Source organism: Nipponia nippon, unplaced genomic scaffold (assembly GCF_047370975.1).
Source record: "Nipponia nippon isolate SJK-2023a ecotype South Korea unplaced genomic scaffold, ASM4737097v1 scaffold_17, whole genome shotgun sequence".
Lineage (NCBI taxonomy): Eukaryota > Metazoa > Chordata > Aves > Pelecaniformes > Threskiornithidae > Nipponia > Nipponia nippon.
Genome location: NW_028262333.1, coordinates 4,035,693 through 4,050,804, shown reverse-complemented (window position 1 = coordinate 4,050,804; position 15,112 = coordinate 4,035,693). Strand labels below are relative to the sequence as shown.

Sequence of the window (15,112 nt, the reverse complement as noted above, 5' to 3'; positions counted from 1 at the left end):
CCTCTCTTCCACCACACTAGAGAAGCAGGAGTTTCTCTACTGCTCTGAACAGTAATCATAGGAAACCATTTGACTCTTTAGGAAAAGAGGAAAAATGTGCTGCAATCCTTTGAAATTCCACTGTCATTGCATGTGAATTCATCCCAGTGAATCACACCACCTGGGACGTTTTGCAGGCGAGGAGTTCCCAGTGCTGAGGCTAAGCTGACTAACAGGAATGGAGCAGTTCGTATTGCTTTCTTGCTCCTGCATCTCACCAAAATACAAGCAGATTCTGGTGTAGGACACACTGCAGGCGGGAACATCAGCGACATGTCTCTTGTATGGGATTGATTAACTGGAAGCAAAAATAGATAAACTGAATCAGTGACAAAAAGCGGGTTCTCTTTGCCAGATTACATATCTGGATGGAGTACATGCACAAGCATTCCCTCTTCTTCACAGTTTGGGAGAAGACATAGGACACTGCTCTGCTTTCTGACACGTAACACGCTAAGACTTTGTCTGACTCATGGGAAAAGACATCCCTGTCATGCTAGGCTATCGTGAAGTAGGATGCAGAGAAGTCAAACTTGCAGTGACCAAACTGGTACTTCCACACAGTCCAGTGCCCAGCAGAGATCCTAGCTGGCATCCTCAAACTGTACAGCTGTGTTAGGGCCTGATTTTTCAGATGTGTACTGAGAATCCGAGGGAAAATGCTTTTCCAAGTAACAGACGCCAACGTTGAGCTGCAGAGAAGAGCAGGTGGAAGGTGGCCGTGGGCCTGCTGAGGATTTTATTTGCTTTTTTGTGAGTTTTGTCATTTGTTTGCTTTAGGAGTGCTGATGTGGGAGGTCTTCAGTGAAGGTAAAATCCCCTATGAGAATCGCACCAATGCAGAAGTGGTGGAAGAAATCAATGCAGGATTTCGGCTCTACAAACCCAAGCTGGCCTCCAAGGCGATTTATGAGGTCATGAGCCACTGCTGGAGGATGGTTAGTATTGCAATGGGAGAGCCTAGTTCCCAAAGACAAGAGCTCTCTTCCCTTGGCATTTAGGCGGAGAGAGAGGTATACACTTCACATGCTAACACAAGATAAAACCCTGGAGGTGACGCACTCTGTAGCTTTCATCTGCCCTAGCAAGCAAACCCTAGGCTCTTTGCCTTTTATTTAAGCTGCTGTTTCTATAGAGTGTGTTGACTTCACTGAGAAGTCTGCATAGTGCACCTAAGTCAAGTTAATCCAACAGTTTGCTTCCTAAGAAAGCTGTGGATCTGTGGGGCTGAGTTTTAATAGTGATGGTAAAAATGACTGCCAACCCATTACAAGGTACTTAGTGTCCACTAGGCAAAATTCACTGCTAGTAGAAAAGAAACATTGCACAGAAGGAAGCTCATTCTTCCACTGGCATTTTCTCTCTAGCAATAGATTGCATTTTTGTTAATACTCAGTTTCTTCACAAGGTTTTCCTTCCTAACCTTGCCATTCCTCTCAAGCTGACATTAATGTTCTCCCTCTCTCTTCTCTCCCCTGCTCAGAGGAAAGATGACCGGCCGTCCTTTTCTGTTCTGCTCTATCAGCTGAGTGAAATCTCCGAGTTTGATCTGTAATCATGGCACCGGCCGCTAAGCGAAGCTAAGAGAGTCCTGAGAGGGCAGATGGCTGGATTTTCCCCACATAAAGCATTAACAGGAATCCTCTCACCCTAGACACTTGCCATATGCCTGGGGAGAAGGAGAGGGCAGAGGCCGGTACTTCCAGACAGACAAGATATCCCCAGGTCTTCCAGAGCCTAGACAGACACAGGCTTTGGTTTGGCCAAGAACGTGGTTTGCAGCTTACAAGCAGAACCGGCAATTGAGCACAGTCCTGAACCACACAATCCAGCAAATGCATTTCTCCTGAAGATACAGCCTCAAAACTAAGAGATCTGACATTGCTATTCCAGTTCTGTGAAATCCCAAATTAAGGTCTTCCCTGGGGAAAAAAAAATCCTGACTTTGACTGAGGAGAAACGTTTAGACATTTCCCTGGTTCTCTTATTCAGAGTGGGCTGGACCTGAAAGCTCTGGACAGGAATAAGCCTGGGACACGGGGGAACAGGCTGGATTTAGTGACTGCATTTCTGATGGTGGTATTTCAAGGTGGTTTTGTTCTCCCTTTGCATGATTTTCTCTGAAACTGTGGCATACCGAGAACAGGATTCTGGTACCCGATAAGCTGATGAGGTGTCTGTGTGTGTGTGTGAGTTTGTAAGGAAAGAAGAGAAAAAGCAACATGTTGAAGAGTTTTGAAATGCTCTCAAATTGCATTGTATAGAGAGTGGGAAAATGGGACTCTCTGATGCAAACGGAGACAGTCTTGGAGGGGGAGACTCAAAGCTGAAAGTTTGTATTAGTTTTTTCTTCAGTCTTTCTACATCAGAAGATAAATACCTGATCTCCATCCAATTTCTTTGAACTGAGCACAGAGGACTGAGCAGTGCAGAGTGCTATGTGTCTCCAGTGCAGGACAAGACAGGATCCCAGGACTTGATTATCTGTGAAAGGCACAGGAACCTACTCCTGAACTCGTGTGGTTGGAAGACTGGAGCTGGAGGGCTCAGAAGGGCAGCCATGAGGGGAAGACATGCAGAGTATGTACTCAGTGCATCACTGATAACGAGAAGAGTTTTCTCCTACTTCAAAGAGTAACTGAATCATCACAAGTAAAGACTTTTCCATCTCTTCTGTGAACAAACTGGTGAATCCTCTAGGGACTGATCAAAGAAAAAGTCCTATGCGAATGGACTGCCTGGGTACTTACTCCACGAGGAGTTCCACATTATGTGGTGACAGCAGAAGAAGGTATAAACAATATCCATCTCCTGGTACTTCAGTGAAAAATCTACTTTTTCACCACATGACAGAGACACTGTTTTGACATAACTGACCTTAAAACCAAAAGTGTGGGTGTTAGCATCATGCAGAATTTGTAAATAAGATCAGGACTTTCTGCTTAGCATTAACAATAACTAGAGAAGTCAAGAGGACTCACAGATGATATGTGCATATATGCAGTATTTTTTTGATGCTTCTCTGTTTGGGCAGGCGAGAACACAGGTAAAGCTTATGTGACAGCAGTTTACAAAAACTCCGAGGCGCAAACTTCCAGCAGCACTCTCTCCCGTCATTACAGAAGTCAGGTTCAACTATGTTTGCCAACAAAAATAGAACAAGGAAATAATGTAATCCCATGATCTCACACATCCTCTGTCAAACTATTTCTTCATAGAAGGAGGCTTAATTTTTGTTATTTTTCAGTCCAATGGTTCTAGGGTAGCTTTTAGGAGCCAGAATATCTTTTCAGGTATATGGATGCAGGCAAGGCATTAGTTCCTGCCTTATCCATCTTCCCACTTTGCTTTGATTCCACATTATTTTCGTTGGTTGACTCCTACAAATATCATGCAGAATGACTCTCCCAGGCAAGGAGAACCCTAACATTCAGACCGGAGGTTGTGAATCCTAAAGGGAGGATCAGAGTGCTACCTTCAAACCAGGATTGCTGCCAAAATCTCTTGGTAGTCTGAACCAATATGTGGGATATGAGCATCTATAAACAGATTTTGAATTTTTGCCTACAGTGAATTTAAGCTAATTTTCTCCTTGTTCCTCTCATCCTTTAGCCTGAGTTAGCCTGTTGTCACATTCTCGTGATGCTAAATTGGGCTTTTAGCCAGTGAAGTTTTCAGTAGCCCTAACCATGTTAAACTGCACATCTACAGCTAGATTTGAGGACAGCTGCCCATAACCCTATTTTTCTCCCCCTCTTGATTGCACTTAGACAATCCGTACAGCCACAGGATACTCTGCAACGATTCTTCCCTGAGCACAGACACGCTGTGGCAGGGGTATCTGCAGGCTCACCAAGTTAAGCTTCTGGCTTGCTGCCCCCTCCATCCTGGGAGGAACCAGGGGTCTGCCGAGCTCGAGGAGGTTGCTATTAAGTAGCAGCAATATTGCTCCGCTAGGTAATGTTTCTGAGATTATATTTATATTTGGATAAGTGTAATATTTATTAGCTAGAGAGTGTTGCACAAAATAATATTGTGATGTTTTATGTTCAGTTTTCTTTTGCAGTATTTCTATGTACACAATCCCTATTTTTACAAACAATAAAATAGCTGAGTCCCAACTGTGGCTTTCACTATATGTTAGCCAAAATGCAAAAACCATCCTCATGCTCTTATAATCGCACAGCTTGCTCTTCCTCCAAATCCTCCCCACCAAGAAGCAAACAGGCTTCTTCTGGCTTTCTGAAATATCTCTGTTCCCCATAACTATGGCTATGTTCTGGGGTTAGATTATGTGCTGGGTTTATTGGGGGTAGGAAGTATTCAGAAGCTCTGCAAATTGGGTAATTTACTATATGAACACATAAATTTCTACATCTAAACATGCATTGTGGTGGCTTTAAATCCTCTGAATCTTTGTGAAATGAGGGTAATAATATTTGAGTGCTCCCAAAGGATGTTATCCCACAGTTATTTACCGGGGATGTCACGAATCTCAAAAGGGCAGTGCCATACTGTGATAATGCCATGATGTTAACACACTGTAACACCGTCTTCTCCCACCATAGCAGTTTCTATGGCAAGTTTTGACTTGTGCCCTTCATGTGGCTTAACGGTAGATGTTCTCCACAGAGTAGAGGTGAGAATATCAGCTGTCTCCTGCCGCAAATAACCTTTCTCTGAATGCCCCTTCCCTGTCTCCTTGGAAAGCATTTGCAATGTGCTGAATGTTGAAACCGTTCCCCCTTTGCCAGTTTGACCCTCTTTGCTTGGCTGTTCTGCAGAAAGGTGGCAGTTTGCGCTTGTCCCTACTCCTGCCTGCTGGTTATCAGAGGCGGCGGGGGCACGGCTCTGCCTACGCCACACATTTGGCCGGAGCGGAGGCCCAGAGCACTGTCCCAGCGTGTCCCTGACCCGCTGCTGCAATGGTCAAACACTGGCACAGCCAGGCTGGCGTCCCAGCTCGAAAGGCAGTCAAGCAGTAACCTCATCTAGAAAGAGCAGCTGATGCTTCTCAGTGGAGACCAGGGGCTGGAGTGCAGCAACATTAGCCATGAAAAGATCTTTCCTGGGCATGTGTTGCTCACCCTGGGGAAGTGGGGGTTGTGGGTGCTTGTTCCAGTGGATAATTACCCTAAAATCAGGCCTGAAAAAAATCTAGAATTTCCTGAAACATTTTTTAATGAACATGTTTCTGTGCAATGTTTGGCTTTGTCCTCTCTGAACGCTGCGCTCATCAGCACAGCAGGATTCCGGTGAATGGCTCTGCTAAATCTCACTTGGCAGCCACTTCAAATTTGTGTGTATTCTTCTGTTCAGCCCACCCCACCATCGTGTTATCTCTCCCCTCCACACATAACCAGCTGATGCACACACTCCTGCCTCCGTCGCTGCATGGGGCCTGCCCCTCGCTGCCATTCTGCCCAGCCTGCAGAGAGATCTGCAAGACAAATGCAGAGACCTCGTTCTATTATTCTACAATCTAAGACAACACAGAATAGAAAATTAAAATAATATCATAACATTCATGGAATTCCCATCACCCTCAGCCTGGCTGATAATGGGAGCAGATTAAACTGTGCAAAAAAAAAGTCCACAGCAGTTTTTACTGCCTTTTTTCTTGAACTGACCTTGTTTCACCCATGGCCTCAGAGCAATATTAGCTGTTAAGTCTTTTGGATCTGCAGTAAGAATGCTCACTTACTGATTTTTTCTGACAAGCAATAAATAGTAAAAAGAGGAATGATGGCTACAAAATGTTCCAGTTAAAGGTGAGACAGAAGAAATGCTATGCAGGGGAAGGAGAAGAGTCTACTCGCAGAGATGCTATCAGTAGATTTTTTCCAGGTGTGGTCCTGTTTGTTTATTAAAACAAAGAGAGTTTCTAAGACTGTCTCGCTGCTTTTGTAGTTTGCAGACCCAGGTGCCTTCAGCCCATGGCATCCATTCAACCTATAGTAGCAGCGCTACAGTGTAAACATGGTGTCCAAGCTTCCCTGCGGAGCCAACATGCAGCCACAGGGAGCAAGCTCAGCCCACGCTAGCATGGACGACCGAGCAGCAGTCCCTAAGGAATCAGGAGCGGTCACTCTAGGAAGGGCCAGACGGCAGTGAGTTTTTAGCATAGGCTGATGCTCAGGAAAGGGACGCTGCTGGGGCCACCAAGGAAATAGATCTAGGCCTATATCTAGACTTTCAGCAGTCCTTGGGTATCCACCAGTGTCCTTCGAAAATCAGACAGACAGCCGCATCAGAAGGTGAGGGCTGCAGAAAAACGAATGAAGGCCCTGTACAGGGTTTCTGTCGCTTCACCATGAGGCGATGTTCCTCTGAAAGCTGTAAGAGGTCCAGTTTGGATTTCACAGTAGATCTGAAGAGCTGTATTGGAGCTTTAAAAAGAAGCATGAGCAGAAGGACTGGAAACTTGTCCCTGAAGAAATGCCAGATGCCAAAAGGAAGATCTTTCGGATACGGTGCTGACTCAGAAGAGGCTTGGAGCTGTGAGCAAAGGCATTGCCTTCTGGTTTGGGTCCCTTACATGCTCAGTGATCCAAGGATGCATGTGTATTCTATAAACAGGGCTTTCATGAAAATGGTAGGTAAAGCCTAACGACGGTACAGGTCCTCCGAGGGGAAGAGAGGCTGAATACCTGAGCCCCAGCAGGCTCAGCAGCAGGGAAGGGGGGGAATCCCAGCCGGGTCCTGCCTTCTCAGGGACCCAAGCGCCCTCACCCAGCGTCAGGCCCCCGGGGGGCCGCGGCAGCCGCCCCCGTCCCCGTCCCCTCCGTGCACCGGGGGGGGGCTGCTGGCCTCCCCCCTCCCGCGCTGCCGCCACCCCGGTCTTCCCCCAGCGCAGCGGCCGCGGCGGGGGGGGATGCGGTCCCCCCCAGCCCCCGCCGCGTATCCCCGGCGCTGCCCGGGGGAGGAGCCGCCCGTGCGGCTCCAGCCCCTTCCCGCGGCGGGGGCCGGGGCTCCCCCCCCGCCGCCGTGCGGAGGGGCCGGCGGAGAGCCGCGGAAGTGCACTTGCTGCAGCCATTTCCTGCTCTTTGTGCGGGCGGCGCCGAGCATCGCGCCCCGCGGAGCGCAGCATCCCGCCCCGCGGAGCACCGCACCCCGCGGAGCCGCAGGTGAGCGGGGCGGCGGTGGGCGCGGGGGCTACGCGGGGGCTGCGCGGCCTCACCCCCTCCCTCCCTCCTTCCCTTCCACCCTCTCCCGGGCAGCGCGGAGCTGCGCCCGCCGCCGAGGCCGGTGCCCCCCCGGGCTCAGCGGGGGCGGCGGGGGGGGGGGCAGCGGCGGGGCAGGTGCTGCCGCCCCGGGGGCAGAGGGAGGGCGGGAGGCCCGGCCGGGCCGGGATGTGCGGGATGTATCCCACAATGCTTAGAGCTACCTGCAGCATTCAGCCTCCCCGCAGCCGCTGCAGGGCGCCGGGCGGGGAAAAAATAGCGCAAATCCCCCCCTCTGCCTCCCTCGCATCCCGGCTCCGCGCCCCCAGGAGCGGGGAAGGGGCCGAGCCCCGGGCCCGGCGGGCGCTGCAGGCCCCAGCGCGGCCAGCGGCGGCAGCGCTAAGCCCGGCCGGGGTCGCGGCGATGCTCGGCGCAGGGAGAAAGGGGGATGGAGGGGATGGAGGGGCGGCGGGCCGGAGGCTGGAGGCTGAAGGTGGCCCCGGCGGGGGCTCCCGACCAGCGCCCGGATCACCCGTGGCGTGAAAATATGGTGTCCCTGGGGGAGGAGGGGGAAGGAGGAAGCGGCGGGGTCGGTGCCTGGGTTGGGAGCGATGGGCTGGGGTTGGGAGCGATGGGCTGGGGCTGAGCCCGCAGGGTCGTGCTGTCGCGTCCGTTGGAGTGGGCAAAACCTTGCCCTTCCAAACCGCCGGGTTTCCCGTGCCGGAGAGCCTTCAGGAGCGAGGTGCGCCCCGGGTAGCGTTTCTTTGTATTGAACTTTCCACCCGAGGATGCTGGACATGCCTTTTGCCAGCCGCATCCCACCTGGGGAGGAACGGATGGATGGATTCTGCAGGAAATTGCCGTAGGTTGGAAGGACCGGGAAGGAATGAGGAGAAGAAAAAGAGGCACATACTAAAACCTCCCTGCCTGCTCAGGGTTGTTTTGGAGAAGGGGGAAGGGTGATGGCTGTGCGTGCTGTCAGAGGACACAGCCAGCAGCAGAGCTTGTCCCCCTTCGCCATCTGCCGCTTTCCGCGGGGGGTTCCTGACCGGGGTGTTTGGATCACAAAGATCTCGTAGAATTCGGCGGAGTCGCTAAACCCTCTGCGCCCCTCCTGCCCGGCACAGATACCGAAAGAAAAAGCGCCCTCCTGTTTTGCGTGCTGACAGTTGTCTGGGGTTAGTCACCGAGATGGGTGACTAGCCCGGTATTTTGGTGTCTGTCGCAGCCGTATAACTCTAGGGTAATTCCCTGCAAAGGATAATTATTTTCTCCTTTTCTCTGTACAGTTAATTGTTATTAATAAAGCCCGAGGAATATGCAAAAATCTTCCATTTTATGACCAGGGTCTCTGACTATCCTGATTTCCTGATAATAATTTTATTAACCAGCAGTTATCATCTTTGCATGAAAGATAGCAAGATCAGTCTTGGAAGATCAATAATTGGTCAACTATTGACAATACTGTCCTGTATGATTTAATTTCCCAAGAAGCGCTTTAACTGTCAGCAACGAGGTTGCTTGAAAACTTGCTCTAAATTTCTCAACTATGTTGGAGATGTAGCTTCCTCTACCTGCCTCCTTCCTTGCCCCTCTTTGGCACCAGAAAAAAAAAGATGAAGCTATTCTAAAAGAAATAAATTCCAAAATAATTGTGTTGCTGAGAGACAGAGGCGGTGCAAATGTCTGGAATGCAGCCCTAGTGGAATGGCAGAAAAGGTAGAGTGGAGATACAGAAAAACAGCTTCAGGAGTCGTGCAGTTTGGCATGGGAAGGGTAATTTCATGGTTATTAACATCCGTGTCTGTGTAGGGCAGCAGCCCAGCTCTGCCAGCCTTGCTTATCCTGGCTGTGTTTATTTGCTCCTGCAAAGAACCTCCCGACAGTGGTGGTGGCTGCAATTACAAGTAATTCTTAGAGCATGTGAGAAGGGGTTGATGGCATGCGTGCTAAAACACAGGGGACTTTAATCCTGTGCATGTTAGGCAAGGGTCAAACTAAGCTTTTGCACCCTAAAGTTATTCTTTTTGACTAAAAATGCATTGATGGCCAGGAGCATTTATCCTCCTCTTGCTGTGAGAAATTTGGTACCAGAAATGCTCTGCTTTTATGCACGCGAGCCATCAGTCCGCTGGGGTACTTGTTCGGCCAGATGGTTCCTGACCACAGGTTAGATGCTATTTTGGAGTAAGATGGAGAAGCATTATCACAGGGGCAAAAACAAATCAAGTTACTTTCCCAGGTTACCCAGGGACTGGGCATCAGAGCTGGAGAAGAATCCCAGATCATCAGGAGGGGACCAGAAGTTTGTCCTCCTTCTCCACATTGCCATTTCCCCAGCAAAAGTCATTCTGCTGCTCATCTCACCCCAGGCTTGCAGGGCCTGGACCCTGTCTTACTGCCAATCTCCTGGGCAGTTCCCATTTTTTCCTGCCTCCTTTCCAGCTCTTGGTAGCTACCGCAGCTCCAGCGGGAATGCCTGCTGTAGGAGCAGGAGAGCTGAAAAACCGAAACAGCCTGTGCCGCTTCCCCGGAGCTCTCAGCTGTGCAGCTTCGGAGCCGATCGCACATGCATGCAACATATTCATTATGGCCCTGCTTTGAAAAGTCTTCCTTTGTTCCCCCAAGCTGCTCTAACAATAAAGCCATCTTTGTTCCTTTCTCTGCGAAGAGGGTGATATTGCACCGATACTTCTGGGCAAGCATTCGGGTGGGGAAGGTAGGACCTGCCCTGCAAGTTCAGACATCTGGGATGTCTATCCTCACTCCTTCTCAAAGCCTTCCTACGCTGTCTGTTAAATCTGTCCCCCAGGATGCTGCCACAACCGAGTCACCATGTCGGGAACTCTTCATATCTGCTTTGGGGTGGTGGGGCCGTGCCCTGTGCGTGGACCTCGCGTGGCCAGCTCCCTACGGTGTCCAGAAGCCCCAGTGCCTCAGCGTGGTCATTTGGCTTTAGAAGGTGTAAGAGATGGCCAGAGGGATTGAGACTGAGATGTGAGATGGGGAGAGGAAGTTTCTGCAGCAGATGGGCAGAAAGTGTGGGCAGCACTGCACTCGTTAGCACCAATGCTCATTAGCAGAAGAGGTAATCAGCCTGCTGGCTGCATCCCTCTCCGGGGTTTCGCTGGGGTGGGGTTGGCTCCTGCCGGGCTCACATTCAGTTTTGCCAAAACACGTAGGACCGGAGGGACGTCTGTCTCTCTAACCACCGGCAGGATATGGAGAAGAAAGTAGTTTTGTGAGATGGCTCCCAGCAGCCTGCGTGGCTGTGTTTGAGTCCATGCAGGCAGGCTACGATTCCTCTGTGTGAGGGAAAGCCTCGTCCCGCTGCACACGTGTTACAGCAGCAAAAAAGCCCCATTCGTAGGCAGGATGCTGCGCTGCTCCGTGGGTGGTGCGGCCCCCCAGCCCCATGGCCACGTGCGCTGAAGTGCCGTCGGCAAACCACCAACACGGGCTGGCTCTCCTCTTCCCGGCGCAGCCGCCTCTGCCCTGAGGCCCAGGTGGTGGATGGCGGTTAAGGCTTAATGAAAACTTTTTGATGAGCGTCCCCAGGGATTCCCGTCTTCCCTGGGCTGGAGCCGCTTGGTCGCTGCCATGTTACCTGACGGCTGCCCCACCTCGTTGCTGGACCGAGGAGATGAAGCTGGATTTGCTGGGGCAGACCCACCACGTTTGTGTTATAAACCTATTTGCAGGAAGGTGAGGGAGGACGGCGTGGGTCTGTGGCGGTGGGACTTCCCCTTTGGGCTCTCCTGGGCAGCCCCCGTGGTGGGGAGGCACCATGCAGCACCCCGTGGACTGGGCCAAGCAATCGCTGATGCCTTCAGAGCCTTCCCCAGCCTTTGTACTAGTGCAGAACCCCTCTAACTGCTAGATGCTTACAGCTGGCAGTGGACCCCAACCAAGAGCAGGGCCCCCGCCAACCCTACAGGCAAGGAGCCACAGCATAGGCAGATGGGAGATCGCTCGTGGCTGCTCCTCCGTAGATGATCTGGGGGGATGTTCCAGGTCTGCCGGCCCTGGACCAGTAGCTCCTCGATCACACGCTCCGGCTGTGAGGTTGCTGGCTGTCTCAGGGTGTTACGGGCTTGAGACCCAGGGGAAGTCCTGGCAGACCACGCTTTTCCCCGTAGCCTCCGTTGGTTTTGCTGTTGGGCTTGAGAAAGCGTAGAATGGAAATTAGGAGTCCCCGTAAAGACTCATCTGTTAAACCCTCAAAGTCTGTGTAGTTTTTCCATCTGCATCTGGATTCTTGCACTGTGCTCAGCCATGGCAAAGCACGGGGTGGGCCGACGGCCGGTTACAGCGCTTGCCCACTATGGCTTGACGCTTCCTTTTCTGTTCATGTATTTCTACACGCTGCCTCTCTTCCTCTATTTGAGTGCAAGATCTTTAGGGCAGGGACTGGCTTTGTCTCGCAGGTTTGTGCGCTGCCCGGCACAGCGGGACCCTGGTGCTGTGTTTGGGACTGTATCTCCTGGTATGGCCCAAACAGCAGCAATAATTTTGTCCCTTGAGTTGCTGAGCTCTTTTGGTGTCACAGGGTTATGGGGGAAGCGTCTTTGATTACAGCAAACTGAGAACACCTTGCACAAATGGCCTTAGAACTGGGCTTATAGAAAAATGAGAAATGAGCCCAAATAAACAGCTACAGCCCTCAAAGCTATAAAATTGAAGGTTTTTGTCTTCCCAGGCCTGAAATACGTAACGAAGCACGTGTGAGTACCAGGGGTGTTGCTCTGGGAACCCGGAGGAGAGTCCTGAGGCACTGGAGGATGGTGGTGGAGGGCGGTGGGCAGCCGCGGAGGTCTGCGGGCCGGGCGAGCGGAGCCGCCTGCCTGGCGCGGAGCCACGCAGGGCGCTTGCAGGCAGGGAGGAAGCTGCTGCTGCCCGCGGCATGCCAGGACCTGATGTCTGGTTTTGACAGTTGCTACAATTTGTAACAGGAAACAATTTTAGCAAAGAGGGGTGAAGGAGGAAACAGAAATTTGAGCGTGTAGGGAAAGGGCTGTTTGAGATTTTTTTTCTCCAGGCACTTATTTCATGGTGCTTCAGCTGCAGGTATAACCAAGCCTGTTTCTCAGCTGCCTGGTACCTTGGGGAGGAATTTGTGGAGGTGGAATGGGTTTTACCAGGCTCATACATAGTCTTGCAGCCCATGCGTGCAGGCAGCAATGATGATAAAAGGCACAGCAGCAGACTCGTCCCTCTCGTAACCCAACATGAAGCCGCCCCAGGACTGCACGCAGCATGCATCCCCCTTGGCCGTGGTCCTTGCCGGGTGCACGTGTGTCTGCCTATAGACATCCCAAAGCCATTGGCCTTCCATGCTCCCAGTGCTGGAAATGAAAAGCAAACTTATATTCTTGGAAACAGTGACTCAATTGAAAAAAAAAAAGGACCTAAGGGATTTGTAGCAGATAATCGGCTGAATATGAGCGCCTATGGAGCTGCTGTTGCGACGAAAGGAACTGGTGTGATTGTACGCAAGGAGGGAGCCTACATTGCTGTTGTATCTGGTGCTTGTGCAGACACTGCTGGAGCCCCGTGTCCTGCTACGGTGTCCGCACCTCAGCAAAAAGGTTGCAAAATTGGATCAAGCTTAGAGAAAAGCCAAAGAGATGATTAAAGGATTGGAAAATATGCTCTGTAACAAGGCAGGCAAGGAGCTCAGTCCACTTGCCTGAGCCAAAGCGAAGGCTGCAGGGTGTTTTATTGAAATGTGTGAGTATCTTGATGGGAACTTTGATAATAGAGAGCTCTACTGTCTTGCAGATTAGAGCTACAAAACTGGATGGCTCACATTTGAAACTAGGCAGGCTCTGAGTGGGGGAAAAAGGCACTGGGGGGGGCGATTTGCTAACGAATGACGTGTCAATATTTAAAGCGAGTTCTCTCTCTGCCAATGTTTAAATGCAGCGGGGTGTTTTTCTAGGAGACGCACACTCTAGGTCAGCCACAGCTTTTGCACATGGATTAGGTATTAACGGGGGAAGCCTTGTGGCTGTGATTATACAAGTGCCCAGCCTGGGTGACAGCAGCCGTCCCTCCATGCTTGTGCTCTTACAGCAAAGGTGAATGGCAGCAGAGATAAGGGAGGCAGAGGTTTGTCCTGAGGTTCCCATGAGGTAGCCTCCGTGGGATAAGTGCCAGTGAGCTTTCAGAAACGTTTCCCTTTGCTTTTTATTTCATGTGCAACTGGCACCGTTGGCAGCTCCACAGCAGGCTGGGACTGGGCAGGGAACACTGCATGTGTGGTAAAAACAGGGAGAATTTTTTTTTTTTTAACAGCAACTTCTGTTTTCGCTGCTTGCAGTGCCACAGCCTGCCTGCGCAGCACTCGATCCTTTCCGGTTCACCTTTGAGAATGCAATTTCTTGTTTACAGCTTCCAGCGCCATTCATGTGTGTGAGAAGGAGAGCGTGTGAGTGTCAGCATCGGTCAGGCTTTTCTAATTCTGCTGCTTCGAGAGATATTTTTGATAACACCGCTTTGCATTTCAGAGCACACGTTTTCACTTGGGGCTGCTAAAGCTGCACTGCAGCACCCAGCTGTGCTCTGTCTTAAGCAGTTTTGCATAGAGTTAAGCAGAGAAGGGCATGGGTGGGTAGTTGGGTTCCTCTTATTCTGCATTCCTACTCTGCTGTTGAATCACGGAAGGAGAGATGACATAGAGATGTAGGTTAAATACCCAAGAAAAGGAAAACAAGATAAACTGGGATCATGTCTCCTGCAGTGCCAGCCAGTCGTGGTTCCGGTTTTGTCCTGTGGCGCTTTCCCACTCGGTCTTCTGGCTGCTGTCTGTCTGTCTGTCTGTCTATCACCCTCTCTTTTACTTCAGATTTAGCACAGAAACTGAACTTTCAGAACCATGACCACTCACGTCACGCTAGAGGATGCCTTGTCCAACGTGGACTTGCTGGAGGAGCTGCCTCTGCCAGACCAGCAGCCATGCATCGAACCGCCTCCATCCTCCATCATGTACCAGGTACCTTCAGCTGCCGGAGGTGGTGGGGCAGGGAGGGTTGTTCCGGTAGCTCATGCCAAGCACAGGGGCGCACGGTGCTGTGAGCACTAGCTGAAAACATCCTGGGTTCACCACGTTTAAGGAAATGTTCAGAACAGATCTAGCCACAAATCTGTTTCCAAAGGCTTTAACAGGAAAGCGCTAGAGATTGGTGAAAGGGATCTTTATGTCTGAGCAGGACACAGGGAAGTTAAAAATGAGGACCAGAGAGCATGAACGGGTAAGAAAGTTCTCAGGAATGTTTTATTATGCACATATTTCTGTGCTTCCTTTTTATGGTAGCGCATGCATCTAAGTAGGTCAAAATCAAAGTTCTGCCTGACTTTGGCCGGCCTGTGCCGCTCGCGCAGCTGGAGCTGCCGGTCTGGGGAGCTGATGGCACGCAAGGGAGGGCAGGCGCTACAGTCGCTCCTCTGCCTTGAACAACCGCAGCTTTAGCTGCAGCTGCACTGACCAAGCAAAACTTGGCATGAGCTCAGGGCAAGGCTCAACCTCCCGCTTTTGGATCCGCAGCAAGATGCCTCGGCTGCTTGACCACCACGCCGCACCCTGCCCTATAGCACACACCCAGGGTTAAATATAATATGGGGTTACTTTCTCCATCCTGCCGCTCCTGAATTCGTGACTTACCCATGGCAGTGTATAAATACACCCGTACAGTGATTGCCGTGCCATGTACACAGGGGTCTGAAATTACAGTATCTCTTTCAGCAGGTCAGACTATGGGCTCGTTCAGTAGCGTTAGTATCCCTGCGGGTTATCGGACCCAAAGGCAGTTCGCGGCTGTTCAGATTTCAACTCTCTCTGGAAAATCTTCCTATCATTTTTGCTTATCTCTTTTTTAAATCATGTTTACTCTTTGCTGGCTTGTGTCCTG

At 50.9% G+C, this 15,112-nt stretch overlaps 2 protein-coding genes across 4 annotated transcripts in view; both read left to right on the top strand.

Moving 5' to 3' along the window:
* Positions 1 to 4,151, top strand: part of ITK (IL2 inducible T cell kinase) — a 33,537-nt gene extending 29,386 nt beyond the window's left edge. Inside the window, exons 16-17 of the mRNA XM_009466846.2 lie at positions 820 to 977; positions 1,523 to 4,151. Coding sequence (XP_009465121.1) covers positions 820 to 977; positions 1,523 to 1,594 — 230 coding nt within the window. The 3' untranslated portion in view covers positions 1,595 to 4,151. The remainder of the gene's footprint in view (positions 1 to 819; positions 978 to 1,522) is intronic.
* A 2,819-nt stretch (positions 4,152 to 6,970) lies between these two features.
* The window catches only part of CYFIP2 (cytoplasmic FMR1 interacting protein 2), a 56,262-nt gene continuing 48,120 nt past the window's right edge, over positions 6,971 to 15,112 (top strand). For all 3 annotated transcript variants that reach the window (XM_087753913.1, XM_087753915.1, XM_087753912.1), the window contains exons 1-2: positions 6,971 to 7,166; positions 14,050 to 14,196. In XM_087753913.1, the coding sequence (XP_087610039.1) occupies positions 14,080 to 14,196 (117 nt within the window). In that variant the 5' untranslated portion in view covers positions 6,971 to 7,166; positions 14,050 to 14,079. The remainder of the gene's footprint in view (positions 7,167 to 14,049; positions 14,197 to 15,112) is intronic.